Source organism: Pholis gunnellus (genome assembly GCF_910591455.1).
Source record: "Pholis gunnellus genome assembly, chromosome: 16".
Taxonomy (NCBI): Eukaryota; Metazoa; Chordata; class Actinopteri; order Perciformes; family Pholidae; genus Pholis; species Pholis gunnellus.
The window spans coordinates 17,708,139-17,730,386 of record NC_136543.1 but is presented as its reverse complement, the minus strand read 5'-3'; the positions used below and the strand labels follow the sequence as shown (position 1 = coordinate 17,730,386).

Genomic DNA, 22,248 nt, shown 5'->3' with positions numbered 1-22,248 from the left:
TATTAAAAATGTTTTTCCCTGCTTTGTTTCTTGAAAGATGTGGTGCAGACAGACACTTCAACTTAAGAGTCTCTCATCCGACACAAACACATTCAATTTCTGCACACCACCGATTTCAGCCAGCGTTTATTTCATAATAGAGCTGATGCATCATTTGATTATATCACAGTCAATGTCCAGATATTGATTTCTGTGCACTTCCCCCAACGCAACCATCCCGTCTTATAGTATATTGATTTTCTAAATATACATCTGATGACTGAAACCCATAAAACATTTATTATTCATCAGGTTTTGTGGATTGGCCAAAGATCCGATGTTTACAACGAAGGCAATTCCAACCCAGAAAAGTACTTTTTAAGTACATTTTTAAACACCTGAGATTCCTTATCAGTACCGGCATTTGATTAGGTAACCCCAACCCTTCATTATCTTCAGTAACAGAATGCCTCATCAGCAGAAACTCTTGAATTTGTATGTTTAAGTGTGTGAACAACATACAAAACCAGGTAAAACCGTAATGAATCATAGCGTTGTACACTTTCAGGAAATAAATGTTCTAATATAGTCAAAGCAAGGGAACAGAATTTGTCACATCCTGTCCGAAGCATCCGAGACGTTTGGCGTCGATGTCCCACAATTCTCCAGGAAAGACCTCCAGGTGAAGTGTGACTGTTAAGCTGATAAAAGTATTGTTGTTGCGACGCGGCCGGCGGGAGCAGCTTCAGTGGTGAAATGTGCTGCGTCTAGCTGATGTTGCCTCCTTTGAGTGTCTTACATGTGATCTGTCCGAGTTTAGTCATCAGCTGCTTGTCTTTCCACTGAGCCACACACGCGCCTGATATCTTCAGGTCGGCCTGAGGAGACAGAAACAATAACACAATTATTATTATTATTATTATACACAGTCAATCCTCTACAGATGACACACTTTATTCTAATGTGCCATTATGGAAATATAATAACCACAATACATTGGTCCACATTTAAAGGAAATTGGATTTTGAAGAAGAAACAAAAGGTTCAGACTCATTTTCCAGGAGATTTTCACTGATCATCTCGCTGCTGTGACACTAATATGTTCCACTCTTTGGAAGTCTGATTTAAAAGATGTGCTCTGGCTGTAACTTCTCTAAGAAATCATATCTTGCTTGCTTCGAATTTACAAATAGATCATAGAATAATTTAATAATAAAACTACCACAGTTAGCAGTTACAGGATAATGTCACTTCCCCATGTGTTTATCATGACTGGAAAATTGGTCAACTGTTTCCCAGGATGCATCTGAACCCTGATTATTACCGGAATCTCTCTGAATAGAGTGACAGTACAATCGGACTGAAACATACCTGTACTTTCTCCCACACCTTCTTCTTTGGGTTGAGTCTGTCGTCTGGTTTGGCCGTCTCGTATCCCTCGACAAAGACCCGTTCTCCGGGCGACGACCCCTCTGGGGGGTCCAGAGGCTCCACCCTCCTGGGCTCCCCTTCACTGGAAACCAACCAATCAGAGGGGAAGAATTAAAAACAATGAAGCTGAGCGTGCGTTTGTGTAACAACAGCAATAACACTCACATAGAGGCACACAGCAGCATGGCCTGAGACTCGATCCCTCGCATCTTCTGGGGTTTCAGGTTGCACAGCACCAGCACCAATCGGTCCTGCAGGTCCTCCTGGGAAACATAAGCCACCAGACCGCTGACCACCGTTCTCGGCTCCGGCTCTCCCACGTCAATCTTCTCCAGGTACAGCGAGTCAGCGTCTGGATGCTGCATGTGTGGAAAACAAAGAAACCCACGTGACCCCGGAGAAAGAGGGCTGTACAGCTGGATCCTCTCCACAAACGCCGTATTGATTAGTTGATCGGCCATCCAGTGACGTCCTACCTTCTCCACACTGATGATCTTGCCCACCCTGATGTCCACTCTGGAGGGGGCCAGCTCATCATCCTCTCCTCCTCCTCCAGCTGCTGCCTTGGCACCCTTTCCTGCTCCTTCTGATCACACACACACAAGTTGTTGACGTCCCAATTTATGCGTTTGGATTAAAAGGATGCGAGAGGGAAGACAGAGGGGATGCTGGGTAAAGTACTGACTCGTCTTTGAGGGGTCGGGGTAGGCGGTGTTGGTGAGTTTGCGGAGCTCGGGCGACTCAAACTTCTTTCTGATTGGCTCCAGCAGTTGGTTTAGTGCCACCTCCACCGAGGCCTTCAGGTCTCCCGGATGGACCGACTACCAGAGTCAGATCGCCAATAATCAGATCAGAGCAGAGAAGAATATTAGCAATGATGGTTGACGGTATTTTGTGCTTTTATTTGCACAAAAAATAAATAATGAATTGTTCTCAACAAATAAATGTTGGGACTTTGTTTAATCAAAAAGATAATGTTCATGTTTGCACATTTAATTTACAAAAAAACAAAACTGTTTTAACATGCATGCGATTAAGTTATTAACAGAAAATGTAATTATAAAAAAACATTGATAACAGTGGTTCGTGTCCATCACTTGGTATCAGATAATCTACACTTTACCTCCTCAGCAAAGTCCTTCTCCACCTCTTCAAACGCGGTGTAGATTTTGTCTCCACCAAACTTTGGGTCTCTTTTGATGCAGAACTCTGAAAAAACAATGATCCCGTTTCACCAAACTCATTTTACCCGAGTGGAGGAAAAGTCGGGGACAAGAGACGGAGAATAGTTTCCTACCTCCGCGTAGCGGGAAGACGACGTGTTTGACGAAGGAGAGGACTCCGTTGTTCTGGATGTTGCCGGGCTCACAGAAAGCCTTCTTCAGCTTCTTCTTCACATCTCCAGCAGAGTCCAGCAGATCGATCTTTGACTCCTGAACCGGAAGATGATGGAATGATCACAGGCTTTAGAAGAGAACGTTCATACAAATCTTCACCTGTATTATTTCTAACTGTCACGTACTTCCTCTGAGGAGCTCATCTTGGCCCCCGTCAGTCCGGGCACCATCGGGTTCATCAGATGGGTGCGCTTAGCGTAGCCAAGAGAAGGCAAGTACTGCGGACAGAAGAGATTTTATAGAGAGGTTATTCTGAAAACTGCTTCATGGGATCACCCTGCTGGTCATTTATAGCTTGTTGTTTTTTATGTGAAAGACCAAAAGCACCTGGAATAAATGAATTAGCTTTTTAAAAATAAGTCCAAAAAAGGCCAATAACCTCACAGCTACTGCTAAACTAAACACGTTCCACAAGAGAGGAAATTGAATGTGAAGAGTTTAGAGGTCAGTAATGTAGACAGGAGAGAGTATGAAGGGATGATATGATGTGCAAAGATGGAGGCAGATGGTACCTTCTCTGCCAGAGTGAAAATCTTCCTCTGGTCAACTCCTCCAAACTGGGCGTCCACCTTCAGGTACTCCTCATCCAGAGCCTGAGAGCGAAGAGAAATCACATTTACTGATCCAATCAATCATAACAGCATATAACATTTTTATGAAAAACAACACAGAGTGCACTTGTGATCACATCCGCAAGCTGTTATTTGGAGTATTTATATCTCAATATGTGGATCTTGAGCTGTACTTCCAGTAATAACTAGTTGTTTGATCACTTGGGACACAAAGAGACGCTGAGTATTGTTATATCACTCCTTAGCAGCAGTGTGATGCAGTTACTACTGCATCTAGAACAGTGTTGTTACCTGCAGACCCGGGTAGAGCAGACCGCTCAGCATGGGATGCTCCACCTGTTTGACCACCTCAGCTCCGGCCTTCTTAGCGTCATGCTCCGTCACCATGGAGGACAGACGGTACACATCCAGAGTGTACTCTCTGACAAACGGGAACAAAAAACACACCTAAAATATAAGCTTGTGGCTGTGGGTACAAAGTTTTAAAGCTAAATAACGGCGGCATATGTAGATGCAAATGGGCAAAGACCGCATGTCGTTGCGTAATGACAATAAATAAAACCCTCCATCCTTGAAACACATTAAGAAAGTCTCCAGTACCATCAGCAGCACAACTGACCTGCTGAGCTGGAAGTCAGTTCCTTTGACGAACTTGAGCTTATCCAGGGGCACACCGATGCTCTCCAGCATGGCCTTGATGACCTGTTCGTAGTACTTCACCCTGAGCTCCAGCAGCTCCCAGGGGGCCTTCATGTTGTCTAGGAAGGCATGCAAGTCTGCGAAGAGAATCGTGACCTGAGGGGAAAGAAGAAGAAAGCCACATGTGTAAGCAGAGCTCTGATTGAACAGGAACTGCAGATTAAGTCTTGAACAGACAAGGTGCTGAATGAGATCTCCCCCACCTCACAGCCGGCCTTGAGGAAGTCTGCTATCTTGCACATGGGGACAAAGTAAGCGATGTGGGGTTTGCCGGTGGTCGCCGTGCCCCAGTACACCTTCAGCTCCCTCTCCTGAAGAACCTGCTTCAGCTTCTCCTCTCCGAGGACCTCCTGCAACACACACATTAAAGAGATTAAAGACAGCAGGCTACTGGGGGGTGTTCAGTGTATTTAATGGTTGTGTATGCCTCACCTGGAGGTTCCTAGTTATGAGGTGCAACTTCTCATCCGGACTCAGCTGGTCTGTCATGGCGCAGTCTTCTGAGGAGGAAGATGGGAGTTCAAGCACATTATGAATCAATGGCAGCAGCTTCCAGAGCATATCAAACTCTGTTAAGTCACTTTCATGTTGCTTTTAGCCAAAGACAAAGAGATAACATTATGAGAATTCATCCTAGAATGTTGACATTATGTGAAAAAATAAACTGCTGTTCCCATATGCAGAATTATCCAGAAGACCATTACTGTTGGTAAAATATATTAGGCATTTACATCCGGGTAAGTTAGCCACTGAGACAGATAACGTAGACATTACATTGACTTGGTCGGCTAGCTAGCAACAAAACCATGTGCAGCTAACGTTACCGAGCTTTGGGTTAAAACTACAACCGTTATGGAAACTACATTTTGTTTACATCTAAAAGCAATATCAATTTATTATAAAGCAATACTGTACAACCTGCTGACTCACCTTAAAAACCCGTCTTCCTACAATGAGACGTGGGTGAGTACGGACCTGTCAGTGTGTTGCATCAGCGTCGGCGTCAGCTCTGCTATCGACTCACAATGAACTCCAGGGGAAAGCAATCGAGAGCAGAGTTCATGATTAAGAGGCAACGCTGTGTTATTGTGCAGTTATTGTGTTGTTGTTGTTGTTGTTATTATTATCGCCCCATTACAGGAGATAAAAGGACAACAACAATAAATGAACGGTTGTTGGGCCCCTTAAGAACTCTGGGCATTGTGTATATTATATATATTATATATATATACTATATAAATAGTATATATATATATATATATAATATACACAATGCACAGATAATATAGATAGATAGATATATTATATACATATAATATATATATAATATATATTATGTTACCACCATTCTGCACTAATATCTCAAATCCATTGTTATTGTTCTTTATGTTCGTATATATACTTTTGGATATATATTTATATTGTACATGGTAGTTAAATGTTTAAATGTTTATGCTTACCTCTGTTCTACTTTGTTGTCTTTAATGTTCTTGTTTATTTGTATATTCTATGTATGTACACTGAGAGCAACGTGAAAACTGGAGTCAAATTCCTTGTATGCATTCACATACGTGTGTATATATATAGATATATATATATATATATATATATATACAGATATATATGTGCGTGTGTGGGTATACAGAGCAACCACACAGACAGTTTAAGTATTCACCCAGGTACCCAAATATTAGATATCAGTAAGCCTGAGCTCAAATATGATGTATGTTCATGTTAATTTGATTAATCACAAGGCAAGAAGAGTAGGCAGTGATGACCCACCTTAGATTATATTGCAAAAGTTTTGCAGTTATTGAAACAAATCATGTGCAACTAATTGACTCAGTGAACCTGAGGGTCTAGGATCATACTGTACTTGGTGATTCAGCCTCTCTAGTATGTTCCTAGTCTTCAGAAAACTGTCCCTTTCTGTTCTCCTGCTTTTTGCCTCTCCAACTCTGAGCTTAGCTTTCCGTCCCCTAAATCACATTTATATCTCATCATAAAACCTTCACTATAACCAATTATTCTTAAATGTTTTTACACTGTTACATCTCTACATCTATCATGAGTGGTCATCCAGCCAGGCAGAAGGTAAAAGTCAGCATTGGTGAAAAGAAAATTACTTTTCAGTGACAGCAGAATGAAGTTATTATAGGAGGACTGGCAGCACGGACCTTTGTGAGGGCCCATAATAACAGACTCGTCCAGCTCCGCTGTCACAAGGATACAGGAGATCATTCCTGTCCAATAACACATAATAAATCTCCTTCACACGACTATAACACTGTTAGTTTGTTGGTTAACAAATCTTTGCACTATTGTTTCGTTAGTTAATTTAATATTATTCTATTTCATTGTATATATTGAGTCATGATTTAATTATTTTCTTTTAAAATTCTTCCCTTTTTTCTTAATGTATTTGGATGGGATGTGTCTACATAGACATAGCTGCTAAAAGTAATATGTAGTATTTAGATTTGCCACACTTTTACTGTAACTTCAAGCAATCGGCTAATTTATAAAATTGGAACAAAACTCAGGCAATAGATGGCAGTAGTGGACCACGAATAATGTCCAATGTGTAAATAGAACTGGAGCTGCTGTAAAAGTCCATCTGCAGTGCTATAAGCTAATAGTTTCTCCACATCACGCAAACTTTGATAATTGAGTATTTGTTTCTTCATTATTTTTCCAAGCTAGCCCCATTCATGAGTCTTCAATTTGACGTTTTGCTCCCACAAACTGCTCCGGACACCTTCGACGACAGTTTTGGATGTTTTGAAGACAGATATAAGCCACTAAATTAATTATATAATTATCTCTCCGGTAGGCTTTAGGTCATATCCATATGATGCATGTGTGATATACGAGAACAGACAATAAAAATCAGTCAAGTACAATAAATGTCAACTCGTTCACAGTACACTTATCAATTAGTATTTATTAACAATGTCTTTTTTCCTTAAATAACTACGTACAATACAGTGTTCATAGGTCCATTTCACAGCCACAAATATCAAAGATATTTACAGGTTTACATACAATATATACATATGCACAGGAGGCATGTACACAAGGCTTCTGCGTGTCACGAGTCACGTTTACCGACAGATCCACAACAGACAAAACACTGGCAGAATAAAACAGGGAGAGATTTACAGAATGTACAATTATTACAGACACGGTGGGTGAAAAATGGCACCATGTTGTAGAGATATGAGGAATCTCTTGAGAAAAAAAAAAGACAATCGGCAACCCAGTTGTCAGAAACGTGTCAAAGATGTACAGTATTTATCACATGACACAGCATGTACACATTTCCATATCAATGGATATGAACTACGTTAATCCACACTTTAATGACAGGGACTGAGATGATCACAAAGCATCCTGGTTGCTCCTTCATTAAACACAAATACACAAAGAAAAACCAACATTCAAAACACACACGTTCACTCCCCCTTCTTCTTTCCCGATCATGTGCTTCCCTTTTTGAATGCATACGGAGCAAAGATATCAGCGTTTGCAACATGCATTGAAAGGCGTGCAAGTGTTTTAAAATTTGACTCCAAACACATTTTCCTCATTTTTAATCTTCTAATTCAGTTGGAACCTCAGAGGCCTTAAATATATTTAAATACTGCAAGAAGCACCACTTCCCAGCATACATGAATTAAAAAAAACTAATAAATATTTAAATAATGATATAACTCAATCGGTAACGACTGTCGTCACCGATTTGCTCAGTATTAAGGGAAATGAAAAGCGTTTGCAAAAAGAAAAGCTTTTCCCGTCTTCAGTAGCCGTCCTATAAATAAAGATAATGCAAGAAATGTAATCGCAAGCTAACTGCTTTTACTAGTGTAGTGGTTTCTATGGTGGTTGAACTAAAGTTCTTAGGATGGTCAAACATCACATTATGACGGCTTCTTAAAAGAAAACAAACAGTCAGTTGGATAGGAATGAGATGCAAACAAACTGACTATAAGGATTATTTGTAAGATTACAAAAACACCTTGGTGTGTGTTTCTGAACAACAGCAAGTGATTGACACAGGCCATTTAGTCAGTTCTGAATATTAAGGCGTTATCACGTATTCAAGTTTCTCACATCTCTATAAACTATAAAGTTGTCTTTAGCGCAGTGCTCTCGGTCGTTGATGTGGTTATGTACGAGGATCGAAAGTGTAGCACCAATAACGGCAGCGCCGACAGAACATGCTCCCATCACATTTTATGGTTTTGTGCAAATTCAACTGAGGACAAGGCCAACCCCCCAAAAAAGAAAGAAAAAAAACCTTGTTTCCACAGTGCTCAAAAGTAGTATGTTATACACCAAAAAAAGCTTTTGAGATCTGACGGAACAAGAGAGGAGAATGAATTTCATGCTGGGAAAATGTCAAATGTCTTTTGGAAAGGCCTCAGCGTGGCTGAACTGGCGATGACACTTTGAGTCGCTCAAGTCTTGTAGACCTGGAACAGCAGCAGCGTGATTAAACGAGGCAGTGTCTGTACGATCCGACAGGCCCAGGGTCAGTTGGTCCTGCCCAGTGCAAAAAGCCAGTCGATCGCCTCATTGGTCCGCGGGTCTCTGACACGCGCTAGATCACCAATGCCAGTTCTGTCGAGTCAGATTCTGAATCTGCCTCGTTGTCCCTGAAAATTAAAAAGAGTCTTCAGTTGGAGATTTGCTTCACTGACAAACAAACAAAAAGGCATTTCAGTCCACAGTCCTACCTTTGTTCCTGTAGCAGTTTGCGGTTGCCTTGCCTCTTCTCCTCTGTGATCGGATACGAGTACAATATGATGAGGCCGATTAGGATGAGGGCAATGGGTGCGGCGGAGACCAGCACTTTCAAGGTTATATCCACTTCCTCTGGTTGAGAGCAGCCTCTGCTGATGTAGCCTGCAAAACTGAAAAAAAGAAGAAACACAATTTAAAAAGAAATTCACATTTTCATGCATCGCAGAGCGTCACTATTGGTGATCCTTTGTTTTTTAGTAAAGCCAAGATCTTGTTGCGATTGCTGATCAAAGAGTCAGTCATGTGGTGTGCAGCACACACACACACACTCTACAGCCTTACTGTACTTAATCTAATAAGAGCAAAAGGAATTCCTTGCTTTGATGTAGGATCTGGGTACTGGGAGAATTGGCTCAGCCTCATTTGTTCTTGTGTCTCGGTGCATGAGATAAAAACCTATTGAATCACCTACAAAACCGTTTAGAATGATTCACAATATAGGTTGTGCGTGTTTGAGCGACGACTTACTCTAAACTGAGAGTGGAGATGCCGAGGGAGACTCCGGAGGCAAACTTGGTGAAGAAGACGTAGAAGGAATAGAAGAGAGCTTCGTGGCCGGTGGAGTCGGGGTTCTGCACTTGGAAATCGTCGACGACGTCGGGCAGCATGGACCTGAAAAACATAAAAAGTTAGAGTCACAAAAGTATCTATTATAAATGTACTGCTGAGAAGAAAAACATGGAGTCAGCAGGGATCTTACCAGGGCAGCAGGAAGGCTGCAGCCACTCCGACGCCAGCAGCAAAGGAGACGACGTAGGTGACGATCAGATTGCTCTTCATACACACCACCAGGATCATGAAGGGAATCACAGACTGGACAAAACAGAAACGCATTAGACCACTACAGCACACCAGATCAGCAGCCATTCAGAGACGAACACACTAGAGCTGATAGAACATCATTTAATTCCTGTCAATCCGACAGGCTTCGTATGACTCAGAAGTGGTGTTTGAACGGGATTGTGGGCCTTACCAAGCTGCCGGCACAGACCGCCGTCTTTTTCCCAAAGCGAGTCAGGAACCACTGCCAGAAGGGGATGGCCAGAGTAGCGGACAGCTGAGGGGGGAAGAGAAACATTCAAGGTCCGGTTAACAAGGTTTTGTTTCGACCCTCCAGACAAAACTCACAGAAGTTGCATTCAATTCCACACAAGGCCTTCTGGTACAGGTTAAACCAGGGAAGACCCTCTGGGCCACATAAGAAAAACAATATGGTTTCTACCGCTCTTCCCAAAACAAAATTGAGCTCAATGTGATGCAAAACCTCCACAGGGGTCGTCCCATGACTCTACAGGGGTTAGCGTGGATCGGTTTGACCTCTGACCCCTCCGTGTTTGACTGAGGCAAAGATAACGGTGATGCAACAGTATCCACCTTCTCTCACGGTAAGCGTAGAGATAAACCGCCCACATGTCGCTGCACAATCATGTGCGAAACAATGACGTTGGCTCTGTGGCGTCCCGCTATGAGTAAATGTTTTGCAGCGGGGTTTTTTTGTTTTGTTGTTTCAGCAGTATTTGAACACTTGAACAGAGTCTGAACTTCATCCTCAAAGCCACTTCCTTGCTCGTACACAGATCTCTCCTCTGTGAGCCTCATCAGGCTTCTCCCCAGAAATCAAAACATAATTATCAGTTAATGTCTTCTCAAAACCTTCCTCATTAAGCACGTTTTACACAACTGACCTCAGTGTATTGCTGCTAAATGAAAGTGAACAATGAGTTCATTTGCGGTGCGGCAGCAAAGCTTTGGAACAATGTCCCATACAGCCTGCTTGATGCAACGTGCCTCACATTATGAAAAAAAAGTACATACAAGGCTCTTTTTGTTTGTCGCAATTATGGAACTTCAAGTTACTCTCACACAACGTTTCATAACATTTGACCGCGTCAATGTCATCCAGTTTGAGTTACAAGTCCTTATATAATACCAGCGACATAGATTTGTTGAGTTTGAAACCATCTTTGCACTAATAAGATCTGAGCTGGGCTTCATCTCACATCTCACCAAATTACTGAAGAGGAGGATTAGGATCACTTACTGCTGATTAAGGAGCGGCTCCTGTCAAAGCTCACACTGTTGAAGCCTCAAAAAAATTTACTTTAACAAAAAGGTCACCGCCTTGCCTCCATAATCCTTTCCATAAAGCACAGGATCAAAGCAAAGTAAGCTGCTCAAGCTCACTACGCAGAGCAGTGGTGATGTGCATGCTACAGAAAGCACATCGATGGATTAATTGGGTTTAATACGCGACATGAGAAACCGTTTCTTCAGGAGAAGAGAGATAAAACAAGAGATCAGATGTGGCTCCACTACGGTCTGTGGGAATGGGATGGCATTCAGGCCGAGCAGTCACAGAGGACAATGGGCAGCCAGGAGACTCCGCTTTCTGACCGAGTACAGACCGGCCTTGTGATTGAAGAAACAATTTATGTGTTCACCCTGGGAGGGAAGCTTTTGTCTGCACTCTGAAGCTAACGGCTTAACTTGTTCCACACAAACGGGGCTGCTCAAGGTTTCGTGCGCTGGGCGAAATGTGCGACCATTGCTTTGGCAACAGGGCGCCTGAAAGTGCCACCTGTGTGTGTGTGCGTGTGTGTGTACTCACCATGATGACCAGCAGTATATTCTGGAAGTCGTTTCTGAAGCCCAGTGTAGAGCTGCAGAACAGGGCAAAGTTTCCCTCCAGGAGCTGCGGGACAAAGCACAGAGATTTACTCGGTCAAATTCTACTGCCTAAACACACACAAATACATATACATAAACACACACACACACACACCTTGGCCAACTTTGCAGGCGCCACGTTAACTCTGGCCGGGAGCACAAACCAGTGAGTTAAGCAGAGCCAGTTGGACTCGGCAACCCCAAAACTAACAGTGGCTTGACACACAGTACATACACCTACTGAGGTCATAGTAAAATGGTGCGTGTGTCTCTGTACGCACCATGAAACCGAGCGAGGTGAAGAGGAAGACCATGACCAGTTTGGCATACGGTCCGTGTCCCATAACCAGCTTAATCCCCTGGAAGAAACCCATGGGCTCCGACCTGGGACGACAAGACTCTGGAGAGAGGAAAACAATAGGAAAGAATGAGCAAAGACACTAAATTACAATCAATAGAAAACAATTTCAACTCTTGTGGTTCGTCCCATCACTGGTCATGAAGGCCTCCCATTCAAACCTAAACCTCTGATTCACTACTTTGAATGAAAGACAAGATGAGGAAACTAAACGAGTGGACGGAGCCGGTTTGACAGAGAGATTAACGTCTTACCTTTTCGCTCTCTCACACCGAAGAAGAGAACAATAGCACAGAGGACATAGATAATGCAGATGACACCAGAGGCAATCATGTAGGCCACTTTCTGTAAAGAGGGAACAAGAGAAGAAACGGTTAGCAAACACCATTCTTAGTTCTTCTCACTGGTTGTAATCGGCCCTTAACCGTTAAACCTCTGATTAACAGCTCAGTGTGTTTACCGTGTCATCCAGGGAGATGACCGGCCCCGATGCATTGAGTCCGACCGACAGAGAGGAGTTGCTCAGGTCAATGTCGCCGGGTCCTGGGACGCAGGGAGCGTTCGCCATACCCACGATCTGGCCCTGGATAGCTGTGCCCAGAACAGTGCCCATAACCTCCACCGTCATCCCTGATGGGAGGAAACACGGCGGACGTTTTAGCCATTGAGGAGGCGGCGAAATAATCAAAAAGTTGCATGTGAAGCTGTGATACTCACTGTATGCGGTGGCCGAGTCTCTCTCTTTCTGCTCTGAGCTGATGAACATGGTGAGGGCAGAGTATGGCACATGGAAACACTGTTTTTGCAAAGAAAAAGAGCGACAAGGTGAGAAATAAATGACGAGCAGATTCCCTTTGTTGGTCGTGCAGAGAAGTAAAGAGGAGTAACGGTGCAACATTTTGGGAAATCTGTCTCTTCACATTCGGCTGGAAAGATAGACTTTCTGCAAACAAACTGTTAAACTATTCCTTAAAGGAATACTTTCAGATTTATTGTGCAATTAGAAGAATGTTATGGCTATTTATATATTTTGGAAAGACTGCAACACTTTGCAATGATCAACAATTCAGGTTACTTCATATTGAACGCCAATAACCTTTCATTTCATAATAAAGAGTCAGTGAGGAGAGGAGTGTAAATGGTAAACATCTGCGTGGGCTGGAGAGTGGTACTCACGGTTTGAAGGGTCTGGAAGATGCAGTAGAAGAAAAGGTACCAGATGACTTTGCCTTCCTCAAAGGGAGGAACGAACCAGATGAGGAAATAGGCAAGCACGGCCAGGGGGGTTGAGAGCACGATCCTTCATGGAGACGAGAGGAACAAGAGGAGACAACAACAACAACAACAACATCATTAGTGGATGAAAACGTGATCCTACAACAATCATCAGCCTTAATGAAGAGAGGGGACGTTACGTAACAAACTGTGGCCATGTGAGGTCAGTGGCCTTCACTCAATTTGTGCCAAATTTTCTCTTCAGCTCAGCACCAGTGTTTAGACACGGTGTTCCTGGCGTTCACGTGCATGGAACAGGATGAGCTTGTGTCTAAATCAGGGTTATGAGAGTACGTAACACTCACTGGTGTCCTTCTGTTACATGACAATGGTTCAATGAGGCAAAGCTGTGTGTTCAAAGCTCCTCCTCACATGTCTAACATCCCATCAATGTGCAACATGAGGTCATTTTAAGGAAAACGTTGCAGGAGTACAATTCCTTTGGTCACTTCCTTCCCCACTATTTGCTTCTTCCTATGGTCAGATCAAAACCCTCCAATCAGATATGAGATAGCGAGAAAAGCCCCGCCTCTGGAAACAAGAGTCTGGGCATTCCTTATCTCCTCCAGGATATCACTCGAACATCCGGTGATTCATCCTTATCGGACGGGAAATTAAAATCACAAATGCGTCACGACGGACTACAAGAAGCAACACGTCACTGTCTCATATATATATATATATATAAATAAAGAAGACTTAACTTCTCGCCGGCTAATTTCCAATCAAAGTGCTCTGCTGCAGACTCGCCACTAATCACCCGAAGCCTGTTTAGAGCCACAGTGTGTACTCTGGAGAGAGTGATGTCAGGGGGAGCGGCGCTCAGCTGACTCTGTAGCGCATGTGATGTGATTAACTGTACACCCGAGTGAAGCCACTGTGGGCGTGTGCAGCAGTGGTCCGATACTTTATCTGGATATGACGATGCATTTAAGAATGCATTTCTTTCAAAGCTTATTACCTCTGTGTCAAATGCCACGAACGCACACCACGAGAGGCACGATGGTGCTCGACTTGACTTACTCGGCTTCATTCAGACATGCTGCAACACGGATGAAACAAGCGGTGGTATGAAAAGACACTGAGACTGCGTCTCTGTTTTGTTTGTTATAAAATAGACACGTCCCATCCAGTGAAGGCTGTTCTCAACACCGTGTTACAAGGCTTAGCCAGGACTTGCACTGTGCTTGCCGGCACAAGTGCAGTGACACTGTATGAGATCCTTCCTGGAATCGTATTCAAATGTCCTCTGAAATAGCCGCGATGACGAGAGAGACGGGATTTTATCCCAGCAGGTGACAGCTTAGTCTGCTGCTTAACTGTGAAAACCTTTTCTTTTTACATTAATGGGCCGACATATACATAAATGAATTACTTGGGCAGCAATAATCTGTCTGGGTGGGTGATTAGCTGTAATAAAAGTTAGAAACCAAGGTGATATTATGGGTTTTTTCATGTTTTATGTTCTGAGAATAACTTCAGAAATCTGAGAAAGTTTAAATAATAAATCATGCTTTATGTGAAATTAATGTGGGAAAAACCCACACAATCACTGGGTAAGGGAAAAACATCCACATTCCAATCTGTAGCAGACTTTAATATATTCATATTAAGGAAGACAGGCAGTCAGTATGAGTAGCAATGCAACCCCTGAATACCTAACAGCCAACGTCCAAAGAAATCCATTTATATGCATGTTTTTATTTACAGCAGGAAACCTGCAGACTGTCACCAATAGTGCGACTCGTTCTGCTTCACAACTTGAACTGTAGTAAACTCCTGAAATTCCTCAGCCACTCTTTAAAAATCCTGCCGGGCCATTCGCAGCCGAGGCCTCATTGGCTCACGCATGTGGTGTGTTGTGGGCTGGACCAATGAGGGACCAGCCTGACTCGTCTCTCCCCTCCCCCACATCCTACACCACACACACTACACTACACGGTGCTTTTAAGATGTAGCAACCGCTCCGGCAGCTTTCCTGTGGCCTCACCACCACACCCATCTCCTCTTTTATACGACGACGGAGAGGACCGTGATGAAAGTGAACGTTCCAATCATTCCTCCATCATCCCTCATACAAACCCCTCCCACCCCCACCCATCCTCTCCCACAACAAATGCATCTCACTTTGCACAAGCAGCACAAAGCATGACCCACTTTTGAGATTCAAACGTCAGGATCTTGATGTTAAAAATTACGATAACTATACTGACCCTTAACCCTCTCGCACATCAGTTCAATTAAGTCTATCAAAAGAAAAGCCTTTTCTTTCAACAATATGCATGAAATTATTATTTCTTTGGATGACTACCAACATATAGAAGTCTAAATATAATGTTCACAGTGGCTGTATGTGGACAGGAGGATCATTCGGCTAGAAACTTGCAGAACAAGAAGCCATTTCAACACATTGTTGCACACCTGCTACTCAGCGTCATGTCATCACAAAAGAGGAACGTTTCCGTCTCTTCTGGGAAACTGTTACCCAACGTTGGATCCTTCTTCCTTTTGTAATCTAAATGAGATCATGCAGGTGTTCTCAGGGGAACATTAACACAGGACACCGAGGAAGGAGGCCTTCATGACCGGGTTCATCTCCCAAGTGTGCCCTTCATTAAACAAGGGTGCACACATTTCAGAACCAACTAGGGAGATTATGTTTTTAATCAAGAAGGCAAGTAGGCCTCCCTGTGGTGCTCATTATGAAGCTGCCTACACCCTCTGACAGTTAATTCGTCACCTGTTCGCCTGGTCCCACTATGGAGGTACTGCATGTTCCAACTTATTGTCTGTGTTGACCAGCAGCTACCACTGACACCCCACACTGTACTTCAGCTTATGCAACCGTGTGAATTATACCCGTCACATCGGCTCTGCAGTGTTTTAACAATCATTCACGAATAACTCGTATGAAATGAAGCCACCGCGTAGGCTGCTCTGGGATGTGGGGGAGGGGATGTGGCAGCTGAAAAAGAAAAAGGGTCCGGAACCTTTCTGGGAAAAAATCCCCTCAGGCCTCCCACTCCCTCAGACTACAACCGGCACATTTGCAAGGCGACATTTTGACGTTATTTTTGCTCTTTACAAAGAGGATTTCACAGAAAGAAGTCAAAGTGTACTGGTCCAAAGACGGTTTGTGTGGCTGCTGTTAAGAGCAAACTCGGTAGCAGGCAGGAGTTATATTTGTCAAAGCCACACCAAAGGCCATGCTGTGGGAAACGTCGAAGACTAGCGCCTGCAGGGACCGAATGCATTCGTTTTGAAAATCTTAGAGCCTTCGCATTGTGTCCGCAGTGGCCCAGCCATAACCATTTCAACTAAAGCAGATTATTTTATAGTCTGTGTGTACAGCCGTGTGTGTGTGTGTGTGTGTGAGACAGAGACACAGAGAGAGCGAGAGTGAGAGCGAGAGGTGAGAGACAGGGGTGAGAGAGAGAGAGAGACAGGGGTGAGAGTTTGAATGGACACATGTGTGAACAATGAGGAAAAGGCAGCCGTCACTGCATCAGCATGACCCAAAGTAACCTCTCGGGAGATGACGCTGGTGATCTCCTCACAAATCCCCGCCCCCAAACACTGACACATGTACAGTGTATGGTTTGGAAAACTTCCACTCGCAGCTGTGACTCACCGAGACTGACAGCGACAGGGCCGCCCCCAGTAAATGTGTGAAAAGTGCTTCAGTGACACATAAGTGGGCTTTATCAACAAACTAATGGAAACAGCCTGAGAGAGACTCAAACACTACAGCTGGAGGAGGAGGGTGCTGCTAAAAACCTCGCAGATGTAGTTGTCACATAAATAGCATCCAAATGTATCAAACTGTAGCTCGCTGGTTACAGCCGGGAGTTCCACTTACCAGGGCAGCATGCGTCCGAAACGCGTCCACGGGCTCCGGGAGACCAGGAAGCCCACCGTCGGGTCCGTTACGGCGTCCCACGCTCGGCCCCCAAACAAAATAATGGAGGCATAGAAGGGATCCAGCTGCAAAAAGGGGAGAAGACACAAGTATTAGCGCAACTGTGACATTTAAAAAAGAACACAAATCTCCATTTCAGTGGGGAATTTCTTGATGCTCAAACCTGCTTTTCAGGTAGCCATTCAAATCACTCCAGGCTTACGTGTATACCATCAACAATAGAATGACTAAGTGTCAAACTATACATAGCATGTGGTGGTTAAACTGCTAAGCTGATGATGGAGGAGTCAGCAGTGAAGCTATACAACGTGACATTACAGTGAGTAGTGCTTTTCATTGTCATTAGTCAAAAAGGCACCTCTTTGCATAGTGAAGGTACCACTTGTCTGCTGTTCATTTAGCGTGGAGGAGACGAGCCTGAAGGCGGGATTGAATGCTCGACTTCTCGACTGTACAATCAGCGCCACGCTGTGTCACCCATCAGACTCTTAATCTACAATCTTGGTAGCCTGACAAAGCGAAACCCTGGGAAGCGGTTGACCCAAAAGCTATCCATGAGATTAGTGTCAGAGCCCATTAAAGCGAGCTCCTTCCCCATCGCGCTACCGCCGCCCCTCCCCTGAAGCCCCTGCAAGCCTTCTGATACAGTGGAGCTACATCATGGAAGTCAGTATAATGGAAACAACTTTTTCCACCTCTTCATTTTTCTCCAGGATAATCGCTCCTTTGTTGGGGAGCTTTGGCAGTCACAATGTCCGGCATGTGCCCTTTGTGAGAGAGGTGGTGCGAGGGCACAGGAGGGGATCGTGTACAACTCGCTTGTTCTCAAGTCTGTAAATGCCACCAGACATACTGTACGGCATCGGGTATAGGAAGGACAGTATGTTCCCTTTACCGGTATGGTGGTCCTGTAAGGGCAGCAGGGGGGGCTGGGATATATTTAGGTCTGTGTTATGAAAGAGACACTAAATGTCTTGGACAGGTGTGATCAAGAAGATTTGAAATAGCCTAAAAACCAACTCACCTGAGCTACGTCCAGCAGATAGATCTGCAGAAAGAATCCCAGGGCACACCCTGTGATCTGATAGGGGGCTCCGCCGATGGCATAGCAGATCTTGTTGCAGACTGACAATCTGTTCCCATGTTCATTCTGGGGAAAGAAGAGAAAAAAAGAGTTAATCAAGTAATAAAAGCAGCTACATCAATCCTAAAAGTGGAACCAGGATTGGGACATTTTAAGTGTAGACAATATAGCAGATCTCAGATCTGAATATCTGCTAAGAAGACAATGCCAAACAAATAGCTTGAGGCGTTTTACTCATTCAACATTAACCTACTTTTGGAGAAAGTGTCCTTAAAGGCAGTAGTATTTGCAGCTGCCCTACAAACCTTTCCAGGCTTTGGCAGAGCCAAGCCCTTTTAATTATAGGAGGGGTCAATTCATACAGTGCACGGTTTCATCCTCGGGTAACTTTCTCAATTTCTGTCTGAACAAAACTTAATCTGATTATTCAGCGTCACCTTTTATCGCACTAGTCCGATTAAGACGCGTTTTATCGGTGCCTCATGAGGAATTTGGCCTAAATATCTTAAATCTCTAGAGTCTCAAGCTGGCAAGAAGCAAATCATCATGTAGCATGTTTGGCAAAAGTCAGGGACAGCCACCGGGGAAACAAGAAACCCCTTTCCAACAAGTGCTCAATTCTTCCTTGTTTTCTCCACTGTAGATGTAATAATTTCCTCAGCAGACAGACACTAAAACAACTCCAGCAGCAACACAACTCTATGCAGGTTAGTGCCAGGGCATGCCAGGGTCTAAAAGCACCTTGGCAGCAGCCTGAACTGGCTTAATACGCCAACAGTAAAATCAACGCCACGGCTGCCAGTTAGACCAGAGCTCTGACTACTCCTGCCCACAGAGGGATGAAAACACACCCTCACCGCTGACCAATCAAAAAGGTAGAATTTCCACATTTCCAAGAATTTCCAAGACACATTTCCAGTGCATGAGAAAGACCTCATCTGAGATCACGACCACAACACAAAACATCACTGTGGCTGCAAACTACTCAATGAAGCAGCCTCCCGTCTTGTTGATACACCTAACCCAGCCTTTGTTTAGGTGACAAAAAAAACATCCTGCTGCTATGTTGTGTATGAGTTCTTGTATCAGCCAATTATTCAAACCCAGACAATGGCTGCCATTACACCAGTTGGACCACCTGGTGATTTAGTACCTACTGTGTCATGTAACTTGGGTGGAGGTTTGATTGACGGTGTGCTAATGTTCCTTTGTATATGTACTAATGACCCCAGTTACAGTAGAGAGAATGTGTCGCTAAATGTCTTTTGCACACAAAAAATCCAATCTGCCTCACACAGCTTATCTAATGAGGATGTCTCAACAAGCTGCTACTACTCGTGCTATCAGTGCTACCAGTAAAGATGTTATCACTGAAGTAATTATGTTATCACTGCACACTTGCAAACCACAGTCAAGTAAACATCCTCAAACTTGGGGCTTTTTAGAGGAACAGTTTTTGATAAACGTTGCACGAGATGTTTAAAAAGTCTTGATTTTTAGATATAGGATTCATTCTCAGCCTGCCTCCTCTGGGTCTGACACGTCGCCTTGTTAAGGTGATCCTTGCTGCATTCAAAGCTATCGGAGATATGGGTCTCACCCCCGTACAAATGCACTCTAAATACGAAATGAAGTAGAGCTGTCGAGAAGTTTGGTGAAAATAGCTTAGATGCTGTTTTCATAACATGCAGATGCATTTTGCTACTACACTGTTAAAACCTTGTGTCACGTGATATCTAAAACAGAGACACGTAACAATTCTAATTTCCACACGTGTCCCTGAACGCAAGACTAAAACAAATCTACATAAACTAGTATGGAGGAAGTATCTTAGATACCTTATATTGTTACTCGACAACACCCTACAGCGTTTCCTTTTTTTTAGAGAGACATTTCCAGTGTGACTGCAATTTTTTTACGAGATTCATTTTAATTAATTAGGGAGACCAATTATGCAAATGAGAAACTTTCTGTAGGCTAATTTGACGTTAGCCAACGTCTGCTAAAGTAAAACGAACATTTTTAAAAAGGCAGCAGTTACGATATAAGAGCAACGTTAACGTTCGTATTTCAGGGATTTAAATGTAGCTATATGTGGCTGTGGTTACATGTGCAGCTAAAACACCTCATTACAGTGTCTACAAACTGAAATTATGACTTAGCTAACGTTAAATCTGCTATATTTAACCGTCAAAAGCTTCCGTTCAGCAATATGATTTAAACGTTTTGAAATATTCAGAGGAGGGGGGGGGGTTCGCTGACGGTTGAAAGCTAAAAGTAATAAATTACTGATTAATTCACTAAAGATTAATCGTATTCTTTCACATTTTTAATCGCTATCAATCATTTCATTCACTCAATAAGTCAACGAGTCACATATGAGATGATATTAAGTCCAACTGTTGTGTAGAAATATCTCAACCGGCGACGCGCGCGCCTAGTAACAAGTAACGTTAAGTGATTCAGTCCCTTGCGACGTCGCTTCACCGGGTGTGCTGCATTCATCAAAAAGAAGAAAAAAAATGCTTCTTCTTTGTTTACTGCGTGGTGTGGTGCGGTCTTGTGTGTTAAATAAGAAACAGTTTGTCATTTATTAAAATAAATTAATGAATGAAACGTACCTTCCTGGCGAGCGTGATTCCATCCGAGCTGACTGGTTTATTCAATAAACTGGCGTTGGAGTATTGTTCTCCCCCCTCTCCTTTAGCCATAGCAGAGGAGCTGGTTCTCTTGCGTGGAAAACAAAACGTAGAAATATCAAACAGGTGGTTTCGCAGATACACGTTCGCAGTGATTCTACAATCTGTGGAAACTAAGAAGATGCGGAGGCAGAAAGGGTGTAGTAGTAATTTTTAGAGCTCCCCGCCCCCTTGGCATTCCACCCCATATTTAGCCCCGCCCCTCTGAAGGCGTGCCCTCGTGCAATGATAAGGAATCCAACTCACCCAACAAGTTTCATCTGATTTTATCTAACTTATCAGCGTTTGAATTAGTGTGAAAATGTCACATGTTTGCATATCTATAAACAAACATAAGGGCCCCCTGTTCCAATATCCAACACAACGTGTTACTCAACTGAGTCCTTAATGTACTGATTATTGAGTTTAAACAGCATTGAGACATCATGTTTTTGTAATCATAAATTAAGGATTAACTGAATAAATCCCTAAAAAGTTATTTTATTTTTAAGGCCATTTATTTATTTAAGAGCTGCAGATACAGAAGCACCAATATACGACTGTAATGTTAAACATTTGACTGTTTTGAAGTGCTGTGTAGTAATTGTTGTACATTTTAATAATTGAACTATACATGTTTCTATGGCACATTGGGGTTTTCTTCTTTAGTTGATTTTCTTACTCTGAAACTGTCTGAAAACTACAGATTCACTATTGTTTGGGCCGTGACTCTTTTTATTTCTCTGTATAGCCCCACAATCAAAAAAGTGTGTTCCTTCCTGGTCTTATCTATGCTTCTGGGATGAGTTGCATTCATACAAACATGGTCCCAAAATGTATTCAAATTCAATTATTCAATGTCATTTACACGCACGCACTCTTTTTATAGTTTTTATATGCTCCACAGTGTGCGTGTGTGTGTAACTGCTATCTCCGGTCAGTCCTGCATACTGCTGTCAGCTCAAAGTGACCACCTTCCTCCGTGCTGACCGTCAATGAAGACGGTTCAAAGTGACCGTTTTAGCATCTTTTCATATGGACACTCAATATAGCCGGGCTGCTTAATGGCAGCACACACAAGATTCCTCATGTGTGGCAGAACAAACAACAACTTTACTCATGCGGCTAACTGGAGGGTAGCTGCTCGCTGCCTGAAGGAGCTTCCTCAAACTCTCTCTCTCTCTCTCTCTCAGGTCTTTATTTGCAAAGCGCCTTCTGCTCTGACGACTGGCTGTGCATGTATATGTTCCCATTATAGCTGAGCATACATGCAGTAAACACACACCGCCACTAGTTTGAATGCTCATCTTTGTGTCCGGCACTGGAATGCAGGAGATGTAAAGATTTTTTGCCATGTTTACTCATGGCTATGGCTGCACACAG

General features: G+C 43.3%; 2 protein-coding genes across 3 annotated transcripts; both read right to left on the bottom strand.

Moving 5' to 3' along the window:
- Positions 1–128: 128 nt before the first annotated feature.
- On the bottom strand, positions 129–5,095 carry yars1 (tyrosyl-tRNA synthetase 1). 2 transcript variants are annotated; one of them, XM_079175916.1, is made up of 14 exons: positions 5,009–5,095; positions 4,511–4,578; positions 4,282–4,428; positions 3,999–4,174; positions 3,671–3,800; positions 3,320–3,400; positions 2,933–3,025; positions 2,708–2,843; positions 2,534–2,619; positions 2,096–2,231; positions 1,887–1,996; positions 1,576–1,769; positions 1,351–1,492; positions 129–857 (listed from the first exon to the last, which is right to left on the bottom strand). In XM_079175916.1, exons 2-14 carry the CDS (start codon positions 4,565–4,567, stop codon positions 747–749), a joined length of 1,599 nt encoding a protein of 532 aa, XP_079032042.1. In that variant the 5' UTR covers positions 4,568–4,578; positions 5,009–5,095; the 3' UTR covers positions 129–746. The 2 variants fall into 2 exon arrangements, with proteins under 2 accessions (XP_079032042.1, XP_079032043.1); XM_079175917.1 differs by having other exon boundaries at positions 4,511–4,575; positions 5,009–5,050.
- Positions 5,096–7,004: 1,909 nt separating this feature from the next.
- On the bottom strand, positions 7,005–20,981 carry mfsd2ab (MFSD2 lysolipid transporter A, lysophospholipid b). Its single transcript, XM_079176207.1, has 14 exons — positions 20,809–20,981; positions 18,128–18,253; positions 17,044–17,168; positions 13,086–13,209; positions 12,627–12,705; positions 12,370–12,539; positions 12,164–12,254; positions 11,833–11,951; positions 11,493–11,576; positions 9,858–9,941; positions 9,585–9,697; positions 9,353–9,496; positions 8,818–8,994; positions 7,005–8,736 (listed from the first exon to the last, which is right to left on the bottom strand). Exons 1-14 carry the CDS (start codon positions 20,896–20,898, stop codon positions 8,682–8,684), a joined length of 1,581 nt encoding a protein of 526 aa, XP_079032333.1. The 5' UTR covers positions 20,899–20,981; the 3' UTR covers positions 7,005–8,681.
- Between the last annotated feature and the right edge of the window lie 1,267 nt (positions 20,982–22,248).

Excerpts from the sequence above, each read along its gene's own strand:
- mfsd2ab (XM_079176207.1), bottom strand. The coding sequence starts at position 20,898 with ATGGCTAAAGGAGAGGGGGGAGAACAATACTCCAACGCCAGTTTATTG. Across the intron at positions 18,254-20,808 it reads GAATCACGCTCGCCAGGAAG|AATGAACATGGGAACAGATT; the intron begins GTACGTTTCATT and ends TTCTTTCCCCAG. Across the intron at positions 9,497-9,584 it reads GCAGCCTTCCTGCTGCCCTG|GTCCATGCTGCCCGACGTCG; the intron begins GTAAGATCCCTG and ends TATGTTTTTCAG.
- yars1 (XM_079175916.1), bottom strand. The coding sequence starts at position 4,567 with ATGACAGACCAGCTGAGTCCGGATGAGAAGTTGCACCTCATAACTAGG. Across the intron at positions 3,801-3,998 it reads ACTGACTTCCAGCTCAGCAG|AGAGTACACTCTGGATGTGT; the intron begins GTCAGTTGTGCT and ends CCCGTTTGTCAG. Across the intron at positions 1,493-1,575 it reads ATGCTGCTGTGTGCCTCTAT|TGAAGGGGAGCCCAGGAGGG; the intron begins GTGAGTGTTATT and ends GTTGGTTTCCAG.